The following is a 15414-nucleotide window of genomic DNA, read 5'->3' as shown; positions in this document are numbered from 1 at the left end:
CAGCGGAAGCAGTCTTACGACGCTTCCGCTGCCCCATTGTAACGTCCGGGGAGGAGGGGGGGAGTTGACGCACAAAAAAAGTTACATGTAACTTTTTTTTTGTGGCGGCAGTGCGCCAAAACACGACGCAACCGTCGCACGACGGTTGCGACGTGTGGCGATACGTCGCAATGCGTCGGTAATGTAAGTCTATGGGGAAAAAACGCATCCTGCAGACAACTTTGTAGGATGCCTTTTTTTTCTCCTAAACGACGCATTGCGACGTCCGCCGAAAAACGCTAGTGCGAAAGTAGCCTTACCGGCCAAAGGTTGGTGAAGCAGGAACAGCTGAGCCAAACGTGAAGATTAGTGTAGCTGGAGCTACAAACTATATTCTAATATTCTATACTAATAAACAATATAGAATATTCACCGTTTCCTGCACATTGTGTATGCATAGTAAACTACCACATCGGCAGCTACTGTACCAAATGTGTGAAATGTCTGCTACATTTGTTGGCTTTATTCACAATCCATGTGACCTGTTTTATATTCATGCAGTTTTTTTCTTCAAGACAAAGGCCGGGAACACACTTGCGGGAAACTCGCAGGAGTCTCGTATCTCAATACCCGGCACTGCTGCCGGCACTTGGGACCGGAATGTACGACTGCATGTATTGCTATGCAGCTGAGCGCTCCGGTCCGAGTGCTGGCAGCAGAACCGCGTATTGAGATACGAGACTCCTGCGAGTTTCTCGCAAGTGTGATCCCGGCCTTAGTTTTACATGCTTACCTATTGTATAAATCACAGCTCCGTATACCAAATGCAAGAGAAGGGAGCCATACTTACTATTATGTTCTGATAGGGATCTATGCATGCCATGTGGAGGGACTGGTGGCCACAGCGCTACAACGTGTTTTTGTTTTTTTTTCCTTCTAAAACAAAAGTGGCTTGATGATCCTAAATAAATAAGAGTTGACAAATATTACTGTAATGAGCTCTTGATCGTTCAGTTAAAACACAGAGTACAAGAAGCTCCAACCAAATTAGTGACAATACACTTTTATGTCAATAAGTATCAGAACCATAAAAATACAAAAGAATAATAAAGGGACATGAAAATAAAAGTGTCCATCTTGGACTTCTTGAACCCATCCGTTTTATGTGGATGAAAGTTATGGGTCTTTCACATGTCAGTGATTTCTTGCAGACTGAGTGGTCTGGGCAAATTGCAGTGACATGTCCAATATTCTAAGTGTCTGGTCAAGATCAGCAATGAAAGGCTGGGGGAAAAAAAATGGACAGCACTCAGATTTTTTTCCTCAGCAGAGAAAAACAGATGATGCTGTGATCAAAAATAGTGGTTAACTTCACTCCATTTTCTCATATGTGAAAACTGACATGTGAGTTAGGCCTTAATATGCATAGGTCATGCACAAAAAAAAACAATTAAATCCGAGCAAATAGCCTGTCCAATATTCACTTTAATTGGTTACTAAAGGAAGGAGCTACTGTTGTAAAAACTCATTAAGAACGGAGGTACATGACAATCTTTCTCGCAATAGTGAGATTGCAGTATTGCTTTGCTGCATACGGTGTTGATTACGACTTGTGGCCGACCATAACTGAGACACACAGATTATTATTATTATTTATTATTATTTTATTTTTATAGTGCCGACATATTCCGCAGCACTTTACAGTTTAGAGGGGACTTGTACAGACAATAGACATTACAGCATAACAATAAACGCAAAGATCAAAATGAATACCAAGAGGAGTGAGGGCCCTGCTCGCAAGCTTACAATCTATGAGGAAAAGGGGAGACACGAAAGATGGATGATAACAATTGTTTTCGTTGTTCCGACCAGCCATTGTGTAAGAATCGGGTGTTCATGTAATGCTGAATGAACCGGTTATCAGCCTAAGTATATAACAATACAGGCACAGAAAGGCTATTAAATGCATAAAGGATGTGATAACATCATGTGAGGAACCTGGTTATGGTAAAAAATTTTGAATGGGCAACACAGGGATAGTTAGGTTAAGCGTTGAGGCGGTAGGCCAGTCTGAACAAATGCATTTTTAGGGCACGCTTAAAACTGTTTGGATTGGGAATTAATTGTATTAACCTGGGTAGTGTAATCCAAAGAATTGGTGCAGCATGTGAAAAGTCTTGGAGAAGTGAGTGGGAGGTTCTGATTATTGAGGATGTTAACCTCAGGTCATTAGGAGAACGGAGGGCACGGGTAGGGTGGTAGGATGAGACCACGGAGGAGATGTAGGGTGGTGCTGAGCCATGGAGTGCTTGGTGGGTGAGGGTAATAAGTTTGTACTGGATTCTGGAGTGGATGGGTAACCAGTGTAATGACTGGCACAAGGTAGAGGTATCGGTGTAACGGTTGGTGAGGAATATGATCCTGGATGCAGCATTCAAGACAGATTGGAAAGGGGAGAGTTTGGTAAGGGTACTTTCACACTTCCGTCAGCCCGACGGACGTTGTGCTAAATTTAGCACAATGTGGGCAGCGGATGCAGTTTTACAACGCATCCGCTGCCCATTGTGAGTTCCGGAGAGGAGGGGGCGGCGTTTCGGCCACGCATGCGTGGTCGAAAATGGCGGACCCGTTGCACAAAAAAGTTACATTGAACTTTTTTTGTGCGTCGCGGCCGCCAAAACACGACGCATCCGTTGCACGACGGATGCGACATGTGGCCATACGTCGCAATGCGTCACTAATGCAAGTCTATGGAGAAAAAAACGCATCCTGCGGGCAACTTTGCAGGACACGTTTTTTTCTCCAAAACGACGCATTGCGACGTAGGCCATAAGTGTGAAAGTACCCTTAGAGGGAGACTGATTAGTAGAGAATTACAAGGGTCGAATTCTAGAAATGTTTTTGAGGTGCAGGTAACAAGAGCGAGCCAGTGTTTTGCTGTGGGGGATGAATTAAAGCTCAGAATCTAGTATGACCCCAATAGAGAGGGCATGTTGCTGGGGAGTAAAGGTGGAACCACACACGGAAATGGCAATGTCAGGCATAGGTACATTAGTAGAGGGAGGAAACACAAGGAGTTCAGTTTTTGACAGGTTCAGTTTCAGATAGAGGGAGGACATGATGTTAGAGACAGCGGTAAGACAATCACTGGTGTTTTTTAAAAAAAAGGCAGGTGTATAATTGGGTGTCATCAGCATAGAGCTGGTACTGGAAACCAAATCTACTGATTGTTTGACCAATAGGGGCAGTATACAAAGAGAAGAGAAGGGGCCTAGAACCGATCCTTGAGGAACCCCAACAGTAAGGGGAAGATGAGAGGAGGAGGAGTCAGCAAAAGATACATAGTAGGAGCAGTCAGAGAGAAAGGAGGAGAACCAGGAGACAACAGTGTCCTTCAGGCCAATGGAGTGGAGCATAGTGAGGAGCTGATGATCCAGTGTCAAATGCTGCAGAGAGATCCAAGAGAATTAGCATGGAGTATTGTCCATTAGATTTAGCTGTTAGTAGTTAATTAGAGACTTTAGTAAGGGCAGTTTCAGTAAAGTGTAAAGAGCGGAAAATGGATTGTAGAGGGTCGAGAAGAGTTATCTGAGATATAGTGGATAAGACTGGAGTGGACTAGGCGTTCCAGGAGTTTAGGAATGAAGGGAAGATTAGAGATAGGTCTATAGTTAGCGGCACAGTTTTGGTTGAGGGATGGTTTTTTAAGTAATGGATGTATGATGGCATGCTTAAATGAGGAGGGAAAGATACCAGAAGAGAGGTTGAATACTTTTTTTAGGTGAGCGGTGACAGCAAGGGAAAGGTACTGGAGGAGATGTGACAGAATGGGGTCACTGGTGCAAGTGGTTGGGTGAGAAGATGCAAGGAGCCTGATTACTACTTCTTCTGTGACTGGTTCAAAGTTAGAGAGTGAGCGAGATGTAGTAGGGGAGGGAGGACAGGGCATGGTATGAGGAGTTTGGGAGAAAATTTCCTGTCGGATGCGGTCAATTTTTTTTTCTTTGAAGTAATTGGCCAGATCGTTAGCGCGGAGATCCCTGGTTGGGGCCTGCACTCTTGCACTCACAGTTGATTATGTTTCCAAATGTTCTCAGTTTAGAAGCTTTTTACACTTCATTATCATGCTCCTGAAGCTCAGGTTTTAATTTGCCTCATTTAAAATTCCCTCTACTCTCATAGGTTTTGGTTAATTTCTTTATTGTTTTATACAGGTTGCTGCAATCCCTCCCCTGCCCCAATGTATATTGGGAAGTAGGAACTAAAAATGGGACAAGCCTCTTCAAACTCTCCATGGTTCCTCAGTAAAGTTACCCAGCATTATTCCTGATACTCTTAACGCTTGCTTTTGCTGTGATAAGAGGCAAGGCTCTATTCTCTATTATTCAGGGACGTTCACATTTTTGTGATGGTCGCTGAGGGAGAGGTGCAGGGTGAAAGCTGACTTTTGTATGACCAGATGTGTTGTTCATCTTTGTAGCTAAACAGCATAGAACTGGCTCCTATTCCCATGTTACCTTTCTTACTCTCCACTCACAGCAAAAGATCTTTTAAATAATATTCTCCATGGCAATGAGTTGAGCCATCCCATCTGTGGAAGAACTAGCACCCACCCATGCAAATCCAAATGGAGAGTGTCAACACAGTGTTATACATATGGAAGATTTATTTGAATTTTAACAATATTCATAATTAGCAATTTTATTTATTTTTTTAAAGATCTGGGACTCTGGGCTAGGTTCTTCCAATGTTACCTTCCTTGATAGAAAAAGGTAACTTGAACCAATTTTTATTCACACTAATTGCCTTAGGCAAATAAAGATCCCTTAGCAAAGACCCTAATAAAACATAACTTTTATTTTTAATTAGTAAAACGGAAATAGACCATATTCATTAAAACCATATAGCATGGACATAATTTCTTTTAAAGTACTATATATCTAGTAGCTTACAGTCTCTTTCTATCATATTCCATCCTTATTATCCCTACCTAGTACATGTTTATACCTTAAAGGGAACCTGTCACCCCCAAAATGGAAGTTGAGCTAAACCCACCGGCACCAGGGGCTTATCTACAGCATTCTGGAATGCTGTAGATAAGCCCCCAATGTATCCTGAAAGCTGAGAAAAAGAGGTTAGATTCTACTCACCTAGGGACGGTCCCGCTGCGGTCCGTCCCTAGGTCATAGGATGACGTCCTCTTCTTGTCTTCACGCTCCGACGCAGGCGTACTTTGTCTGCCCTGTTGAGGGCAGAGCAAAGTACTGCAGTGCGCAGGCGCCGGGCCTCTCTGACCTTTCCCGGCGCCTGCGCACTGCAGTAATAGGCATGTCGGCCTCTGTGGGTGAGGCATGGGCATTGATGCACACATAATGGACATGGGATTTCTTGATCCCATCCACTATGCTGTAACAGCTGGACGCTGCGGGTTGGATGCTGCAGATGTATGCAGCATCCAACCCGCAGTGTTTACTGTCCCTGCGTGTCCCATGGTCTCCGGCACCTTCTTCCTCTGTTCAGCGGTCACGTGGTACCGCTCATTAAAGTAATGAATATTTACTCCACTCCCATAGGGGTGGGGCCGCATATTCATTACTGTAATGAGCGGTGCCGGAGACCATCTGTCCGGGAGAAGTTGCCAGGGACTGCGCTGGGAGCAGGTGAGTATTAAATATTCACCTGTCCCTCGTTCCAGCGTCAGCGCCGCTCCGTCTTCCGCGTCCTCTGCAGTGACTGTTCAGGTCAGAGGGTGCGATGACGTATTAGTGTGCGCGCCGCCCTCTGCCTGAACAGTCAGTGCGGAGAGACGGGACGCTGAGGAGCAGCGACGAGAGGGGAGTACGTCATTTTTTATTTTTCTTTATTGCAGCAGCATTATATGTGGCACATTGTTATATGGAGCGTCTATGGGGCCATACTGAACTGTATGGGGCATATTTGCATATGGAGCATCTTATGGGGCCATAATGAACTGCATGGAGCATTATATGGGGCACACTTGTATATGGAGCATTATATGGGGCATATTTTAATATGGAGCATCTTATGGGGCCCATCATGAACTGTATTGAGCATTATATGGGCCTCCTGATTCAATATGGATATTCAAAAACACTTAACCTACTGATGTATCAATTAATTTTACTTTTATTGGTATCTATTTTCACTTTTGACATTTACAAGTAGCTGCTGCATTTCCCACCCTAGGCTTATACTCGAGTCATTACGTTTTCCAAGTTTTTGGTGGCAAAATTAGGGGGGTCGGCTTATACTTGGGTCAGCTTATACTCAAGTATAATTAAAAAAAAAAAGTGTTGGGTCCCCCTATACATGTTAAGTAACAAGCCAGAATAAAGCAGACTACTGGCACTGGTATTTCAGGCTGGTAAGGATCCAATATCCATGAACCTTACTAGCCTGATAATACCAGGCCACAGCAGTCTGCTTACTTTGAATGGTTAGCATAAATAGTGGGATCCCCTCCAAAAAAAACAGCATGGGGTCCCCTTATTTTTGTTAACCAGCCAAGGAAACGGCAGACAGCTGCAGCCTGGTATTCTCAGGCTGCGAGGCCCACGGGTTTTGGCCCTCACAGCCTAAAAATGGCAGCCCGCAGCCGCCCCATCCAAAGATGCGCCAATTGTGGCACTTTACCCGGCTCTTCCCACTTGCCCTGTAGCAGTGGCAAGTGGTGTAAAATTTGTGGGGTTGATGTCACCTGTGTATTGTCAGGTGACAACAAGCCCACGGCTCAGTAATGGAGAAGCGTCTATAAGACACCTATCCATTACTAATCTTATAGTTATATGGTGAATAAAGTCACGGCCAGAATAAAGTCCTTTAATAATCTTAATTTACCATACTTAGTGCATCACCTAATCCCAGACTCCCTTGTCTCCTGCATTAAAATTTAAATAATAAACCAACAGAAATACTCCCTGTCCGACATAGTCCAATTACCGAGTGTCCCACGACGAGTCCAGTCTGCTACATCTGGATGCCTTTGGCTGATTGGTGGCATTATGCCACCATCCAACCTGACATCCAGACACAGCAGAGCTTGTAGATGATCACCGGAGATAACTCTGTCTTCAGCAGTCACCTGCGCTGCAGTTCTCATGGTCAGCTGACCGTGAGAACTTTGCTAGTGACCAGAAATAACCCCGGTGGTCACGTGCATGGCAGTTCTCCCAGTCAGCTGGTCTCATAGTGAGAACTGCAGTGGACGCAAACTTCCGGCTGTGGCACAAGGTAAGACATTATGTAAATTAGTTCACATGCGTAGTAAGCTGCGTTTCAGCACTTACTACGCATGTGACTATAAAGAAAATGTGGTTTTACCGCATGTAATGATAGTCTATGGGAAATTTATGCTGCGGAGACTGAGCGTCTCTGCAACATAAATAGACATGCTGCGGTCTGGAAAGACACGCCGCATGTCCATTTACGCAAGGCTGCTGCGGGCGTCTCGGAACGCATAGTGGACATGGGATTTCTTGAAATCCCATCCACTATGCTGTAACACCTGGCCTCTGCTGGTTTGACGCTGCGGCTGTACGCAGCGCCAAACCCGCAGCATTTACGGACCGTGGAAACATACCCTAAGTAGGGTGTTTAATAAGGGATCTTTATTTGACTAAGGCTATGTGCACACGTCAGGAATCTTTGCAGAAATTTCCTGACCCAAACCGGACTTTTTCCGCAGGAAATCCGCATGAGTTTTTAGCGCGTTTTTGTACGCGTTTTTTTTTTTGTGTGGATTTTTTTGCATTTTTTTCCGGAGCTTCCCCAATGCAATATATAGCGGCAAAAAATCCGCAAAATTAATGAACATGCTGCGCTTTTTACCGCAATGCGTTTTTTTTCGCAGAAATAACGCAACATATGCAAAAATTGCGGATTGCGTTCTATTAATAGGATGCTTAATGGATGTGTTTATCGCGTTTTTATAGCGAAAAAACGTAAAAAAAGCGAAAAATCCGGAACATGTGCACATAGCCTAATTCAATTAGTGTGAATATAAATACAGGTCCTTCTCAAAAAATTAGCATATAGTGTTAAATTTCATTATTTACCATAATGTAATGATTACAATTAAACTTTCATATACTATAGATTCATTATCCACCAACTGAAATTTGTCAGGTCTTTTATTGTTTTAATACTGATGATTTTGGCATACAACTCCTGATAACCCAAAAAACCTGTCTCAATAAATTAGCATATTTCACCCGGCCAATCAAATAAAAGTGTTTTTTAATAACAAACAAAAAAACCATCAAATAATAATGTTCAGTTATGCACTCAATACTTGGTCGGGAATCCTTTGGCAGAAATGACTGCTTCAATGCGGCGTGGCATGGAGGCAATCAGCCTGTGACACTGCTGAGATGTTATGGAGGCCCAGGATGCTTCAATAGCAGCCTTAAGCTCATCCAGAGTGTTGGGTCTTGCGTCTCTCAACTTTCTCTTCACAATATCCCACAGATTCTCTATGGGGTTCAGGTCAGGAGAGTTGGCAGGCCAATTGAGCACAGTAATACCATGGTCAGTAAACCATTTACCAGTGGTTTTGGCACTGTGAGCAGGTGCCAGGTCGTGCTGAAAAATGAAATCTTCATCTCCATAAAGCATTTCAGCCGATGGAAGCATGAAGTGCTCCAAAATCTCCTGATAGCTAGCTGCATTGACCCTGCCCTTGATGAAACACAGTGGACCAACACCAGCAGCTGACATGGCACCCCACACCATCACTGACTGTGGGTACTTGACACTGGACTTCAGGCATTTTGGCATTTCCTTCTCCCCAGTCTTCCTCCAGACTCTGGCACCTTGATTTCCGAATGACATGCAAAATTTGCTTTCATCAGAAAAAAGTACTTGGGACCACTTAGCAACAGTCCAGTGCTGCTTCTCTGTAGCCCAGGTAAGGCGCTTCTGCCGCTGTTTATGGTTCAAAAGTGGCTTTACCTGGGGAATGCGGCACCTGTAGCCCATTTCCTGCACACGCCTGTGCACGGTGGCTCTGGATGTTTCCACACCAGACTCAGTCCACTGCTTCCTCAGGTTCCCCAAGGTCTGGAATCGGTCCTTCTCCACAATCTTCCTCAGGGTCCGGTCACCTCTTCTCGTTGTACAGCGTTTTCTGCCACATTGTTTCCTTCCAACAGACTTACCATTGAGGTGCCTTGATACAGCACTCTGGGAACAGCCTATTTGTTGAGAAATTTCTGTCTGGGTCTTACCCTCTTGCTTGAGGGTGTCAATGATGGCCTTCTTGACATCTGTCAGGTCGCTAGTCTTACCCATGATGGGGGTTTTGAGTAATGAACCAGGCAGGGAGTTTTTAAAAGCCTCAGGTATCTTTTGCATGTGATTAGAGTTAATTAGTTGATTCAGAAGATTAGGGTAATAGGTCATTTAGAGAACCTTTTCTTGATATGCTAATTTATTGAGACAGGTTTTTTGGGTTATCAGGAGTTGTATGCCAAAATCATCAGTATTAAAACAATAAAAGACCTGACAAATTTCAGTTGGTGGATAATGAATCTATAATATATGAAAGTTTAATTGTAATCATTACATTATGGTAAATAATGAAATTTAACACTATATGCTAATTTTTTGAGAAGGACCTGTATAACCCTATGCTGACCCTCCAACAGTACTGCTCAATTACTTCAAAAACTGTAATGCAAATAGCAAGTTGATATGTAAAATCCAGCTGTTTGCATTTTCCCCATAGGTTTTGTTGATATCTAGTTGTATGTCTATTGACTTTTCTCTCTGTGGAAATCTATAATTTTATTGAATGACAAATATAAATAGTATTTTAATACAACATGAAAAAATATATATGAAGTAGCCTGGACATGACACATCCTGTGATGCCACCTTTCCGTTTAACCTATTACACAAAAGTTATGCAGACAGTCTCATTACTCATACCTAGATCTTTGTCTGCGTCCTGAACTAATAAAATGACTTGACGCATTGTTGTATTTGGGCTGAAGACAATACTGCAGAATGATGAGAACTTGCTGCAAACTATATAAACCAGACAACTGATAAAAAGATCCAGGAAAAAGTCACTTAAAAAATAACAATATTGGTATGTACCCTATACTGTTCAACTAGATTTATACAGCAAAGAATTGCTCTATCCCGAATCATGTATTTACTTTTCGGTTGGCAGGTCTTTGTTTTTATGTTTGTAAAGCCGAATATGGACATAAAGGATTAATGGAAGCCAGGATAGAGATATATATGTATATGTGTGTATGTATATATATATATATATATATAATCTATCTAATGTCTAAGGCCGGGGACACACTTAACGTATAAAAAAAGGTCCGTTTTTCACGGACGAGAATCGCACAAATGTTTCCAAAACAGTGATCCGTGTGCAGTGCGAGGATGCGATTTCCTCGCATCAAATGATCCCTTTGACATCCGTGTGACATCCGTATGGCATCCGTATGCCGAGATTTTCTCGCAGGCTTGCAAAACCGACATCTAATGGATTTATGTGCTCAAATGTTCGTTAAAAAATATATACAGTGTGTATATATATATATATATATATATATATATATATATATATATATATATATATATATATATATATATATATATATATATATGTCATTGAGATATATATATATATATATATATATATATATATATATATATATATATATATATATATATATATATATATATATTCTGTATTTATATTTCATTCAGCGCGATATCTGTGAAAAGCCGGTAATTCAATTGCCGGCTTCTCATTTCTCCTTCCCCAACCCGACAGGATATGAGACATGGTTTACATACAGTAAACCATCTCATATCCCCTTTTTTTTTTTGCATATTCCACACTACTAATGTTAGTAGTGTGTATGTGCAAAATTTGGCCGCTGTAGCTGCTCAAATAAAGGGTTAAATGTCGGAAAAAATTGGCGTGGGCTCCCGCGCAATTTTCTCCGCCAGAGTAGTAAAGCCAGTGACTGAGGGCAGATATTAATAGCCAGGAGAGGGTCCATGGTTATTGGCCCCCCCGTGGCTACAAACATCTGCCCCCAGCCACCCCAGAAAAGGCACATCTGGAAGATGCGCCTATTCTGGCACTTGGCCACTCTCTTCCCACTCCCTGTAGTGGTGGGATATGGGGTAATGAAGGGTTAATGCCACCTTGCTATTGTAAGGTGACATTAAGCCAGATTAATAATGGAGAGGCGTCAATTATGTCACCTATCCATTATTAATCCAATTGTATGAAAGGGTTAAAAAAGACACACACATTATTAAAAATGATTTTAATGAAATAAACACACAGGTTGTTATAGTATTTTATTGTTCTCTCAATCCATCAGAACACCCTCGCTTGACAAAATAATAAACTCACAAGATACATACCTTCAGATGAACTGTCACGTCCCACGAAGTAATCCATCTGAAGGGGTTAATTATTTTGCAGCCATGAGCTGCGCTAATGCACTCGCTCGTGGTTGTAATCCCCGGGTAATGAAAGGAAATCTGAGTGATCTGTACTTACATTGAGTTGCGGTGATGCGCCCTCTGGTGGTTGAACTCATATGAACTCGAGCGTGGGAACTTTTCCAAGGCTCCAGTTCATGAAAACATCCACCAGAGGGCGCCTCACCGCAACTCAATGTAAGTACAGATCACTCAGATTTCTGTTGTGAATTTGCTTTTTGCTCCCTCTAGTGGTTACTAGTTTTTTGACTCTGGTTTTTCTGTCATTCCTTTTATCCGCACCTGGGTCGTTAGTTAGGGGTGTTGCTATATAAGCTCCCTAGACCTTCAGTTCAATGCCTGGCAACGTAGTTATCAGAGCTAGTCTGCTGTGCTCTTGTCTACTGATCCTGGTTCCAGTTATATCAGCTAAGTCTGCCTTTTGCTTTTTGCTATTTGTTTTGATTTTGTATTTTTGTCCAGCTTGTTCCAAATCTATATCCTGACCTTTGCTGGAAGCTCTAGGGGGCTGGTGTTCTCCCCCCGGACCGTTAGACGGTTCGGGGGTTCTTGAATTTCCAGTGTGGATTTTGATAGGGTTTTTGTTGACCATATAAGTTACCTTTCTTTATTCTGCTATCAGTAAGCGGGCCTCTCTGTGCTAAACCTGGTTCATTTCTGTGTTTGTCATTTCCTCTTACCTCACCGTTATTATTTGTGGGGGGCTTCTATCCAGCTTTGGGGTCCCCTTCTCTGGAGGCAAGAAAGGTCTTTTGTTTTCCTCTACTAGGGGTAGCTAGATTCTCCGGCTGGAGCGTGTCATCTAGAATCAACGTAGGAATGATCCCCGGCTACTTCTAGTGTTGGCGTTAGGAGTAGATATATGGTCAACCCAGTTACCACTGCCCTATGAGCTGGATTTTTGTATTCTGCAGACTTCCACGTACCTCTGAGACCCTCGCCATTGGGGTCACAACAGTTTGCCAGGCCAGTATTAAATGTTTAATGCGTTGCAGAAGAGGGATTATAAGAAAGAAGATTCTGAGTTTTTTTTTTTTTCTTTCTTCTTCCCCTTTACCTCAGAGTGGCTATGCTTGCTGCAGACATGAATGTCCAGACCTTGATTACAAGTGTGGACCAGCTGGCTACTCGTGTGCAGGGCATACAAGACTATGTTATCAGAAATCCTAGGTCAGAACCTAAAATACCGATTCCTGAACTGTTTTCCGGAGACAGGTTTAAGTTTAGGAATTTTGTGAATAATTGTAAATTGTTTTTGTCCCTGAGACCCTGTTCATCTGGAGACTCTGCTCAGCAAGTAAAAATAGTTATTTCGTTCTTACGGGGCGACCCTCAGGATTGGGCTTTTTCGCTGGCGCCAGGAGATCCGGCATTGGCTGATATTGATGCGTTTTTTCTGGCGCTCGGTTTACTTTATGAGGAACCCAATCTTGAGATTCAGGCAGAAAAGGCCTTGCTGGCTATGTCTCAGGGGCAGGACGAGGCTGAAGTGTATTGCCAAAAATTTCGGAAATGGTCCGTGCTGACACATTGGAACGAGTGTGCACTGGCCGCTAATTTTAGAAATGGCCTATCTGAAGCCATTAAGAATGTTATGGTGGGTTTTCCCATTCCCACAGGTCTCAATGATACTATGGCACTGGCTATTCAAATTGACCGGCGGTTGCGGGAGCGCAAAACCGCAAATTCCCTCATGGTGTTGTCTGAACAGACACCTAATTCGGTGCAATGTGATAGAAAAACCGCAAATTCCCTCATGGTGTTGTCTGAACAGACACCTGATTTAATGCAATGTGATAGAATCCTGACTAGAAATGAGCGGAAAATTCATAGACGCCGGAATGGCTTGTGCTACTACTGTGGTGATTCTACACATGTTATCTCAGCATGCTCTAAACGTATAGCTAAGGTTGTTAGTCCTGTCACCGTTGGTAATTTGCAACCTAAATTTATTCTGTCTCTAACTTTGATTTGCTCACTGTCGTCTTATCCTGTCATGGCGTTTGTAGATTCAGGTGCTGCCCTGAGTCTTATGGATCTGTCATTTGCTAAGCACTGTGGTTTTACTCTTGAACCATTAGAAAATCCTGTTCCTCTTAGGGGTATTGATGCTACGCCATTGGCAGCAAATAAACCGCAGTATTGGACACAGGTTATCATGTGCATGACTCCTGAACACCGCGAGGTGATACGTTTCCTGGTTTTACATAAAATGCATGATTTGGTTGTTTTAGGGCTGCCATGGTTACAGACCCATAATCCAGTCCTGGACTGGAAGGCTATGTCAGTCTCAAGTTGGGGCTGTCGTGGTATTCATGGGGATTCCCTGCCTGTGTCTATTGCTTCTTCTACGCCTTCGGAAGTTCCGGAGTATTTGTCTGATTATCAGGATGTCTTCAGTGAGTCTGAGTCCAGTGCACTGCCTCCTCATAGGGACTGTGACTGTGCTATAGATTTGATCCCAGGCAGTAAGTTTCCTAAGGGAAGACTGTTTAATCTGTCGGTACCTGAACATACCGCTATGCGTTCATATATCAAGGAGTCTCTGGAGAAAGGACATATTTGTCCGTCTTCTTCCCCCCTTGGTGCGGGATTCTTTTTTGTGGCAAAAAAGGACGGATCTTTGAGACCTTGTATTGATTATCGGCTTTTAAATAAGATCACTGTCAAATTTCAGTATCCTTTACCGCTGTTGTCTGACTTGTTTGCCCGGATTAAAGGTGCCAAGTGGTTCACCAAGATAGACCTTCGTGGTGCGTACAACCTTGTGCGCATTAAGCAAGGTGATGAATGGAAAACCGCATTCAATACGCCCGAAGGTCATTTTGAGTACTTGGTGATGCCTTTTGGGCTCTCCAATGCGCCTTCAGTTTTTCAGTCCTTTATGCATGACATTTTCCGGAAGTATCTGGATAAATTTTTGATTGTTTATCTGGATGATATTTTGGTTTTTTCTGATGATTGGGATTCGCATGTGGAGCAGGTCAGGTTGGTCTTTAAAATTTTGCGTGAAAATTCTTTGTTTGTCAAGGGCTCAAAGTGTCTCTTTGGTGTACAGAAGGTTCCCTTTTTGGGGTTCATTTTTTCCCCTTCTGCTGTGGAGATGGACCCAGTCAAGGTCCGAGCTATTCTTGATTGGACTCAGCCCTCGTCGGTTAACAGTCTTCAGAAGTTCTTGGGTTTCGCTAACTTCTACCGTCGTTTTATCGCTAATTTTTCTAGCATTGTGAAACCGTTGACGGATATGACCAAGAAGGGCTCCGATGTAGCTAACTGGGCTCCTGCTGCCGTGGAGGCTTTCCAGGAGTTGAAGCGCCGGTTTACTTCGGCGCCTGTTTTGTGCCAGCCCGATGTCTCACTTCCCTTTCAGGTTGAGGTGGATGCTTCAGAGATTGGAGCAGGGGCCGTTTTGTCGCAGAGAGGCCCTGGTTGCTCTGTTATGAAACCTTGTGCCTTTTTCTCCAGGAAGTTTTCGCCTGCCGAGCGAAATTATGATGTGGGCAATCGGGAGTTGTTGGCCATGAAATGGGCATTTGAGGAGTGGCGTCATTGGCTCGAGGGTGCTAAGCATCGTGTGGTGGTCTTGACTGATCACAAAAATCTGATGTATCTCGAGTCTGCTAAACGCCTTAATCCGAGACAGGCCCGCTGGTCATTGTTTTTCTCCCGCTTTGATTTTGTTGTCTCGTATTTACCAGGTTCAAAGAATGTGAAGGCCGATGCTCTTTCTAGGAGCTTTGTGCCTGATGCTCCTGGAGTCGCTGATCCTGTTGGTATTCTTAAAGATGGAGTTATCTTGTCAGCTATTTCTCCGGATCTGCGACGTGTGTTGCAGAGATTTCAGGCTGATAGGCCTGAGTCTTGTCCACCTGACAGACTGTTTGTCCCGGATAAATGGACCAGCAGAGTCATTTCCGAGGTTCATTCCTCGGT

General features: G+C 43.3%; 1 protein-coding gene across 2 annotated transcripts in view; it reads right to left on the bottom strand.

The window, feature by feature from the left end:
• Positions 1–15414, bottom strand: part of PLA2G4A (phospholipase A2 group IVA) — a 241714-nt gene that overhangs the window by 172929 nt on the left and 53371 nt on the right. Inside the window, exon 2 of one of the 2 annotated variants that reach the window (XM_077277665.1) lies at positions 830–940. The exons of the other annotated variant lie outside the window; for it this stretch is intronic. Within the exon in view, the coding sequence (XP_077133780.1) occupies positions 830–862 (33 nt within the window). The 5' untranslated portion in view covers positions 863–940. The remainder of the gene's footprint in view (positions 1–829; positions 941–15414) is intronic. 2 annotated transcript variants of the gene reach the window in all.

The sequence above is a fragment of the Ranitomeya variabilis genome, chromosome 8 (genome assembly GCF_051348905.1).
Source record: "Ranitomeya variabilis isolate aRanVar5 chromosome 8, aRanVar5.hap1, whole genome shotgun sequence".
Classification (NCBI taxonomy): Eukaryota; Metazoa; Chordata; class Amphibia; order Anura; family Dendrobatidae; genus Ranitomeya; species Ranitomeya variabilis.
This window is presented reverse-complemented; position numbering and strand designations above follow the sequence as displayed.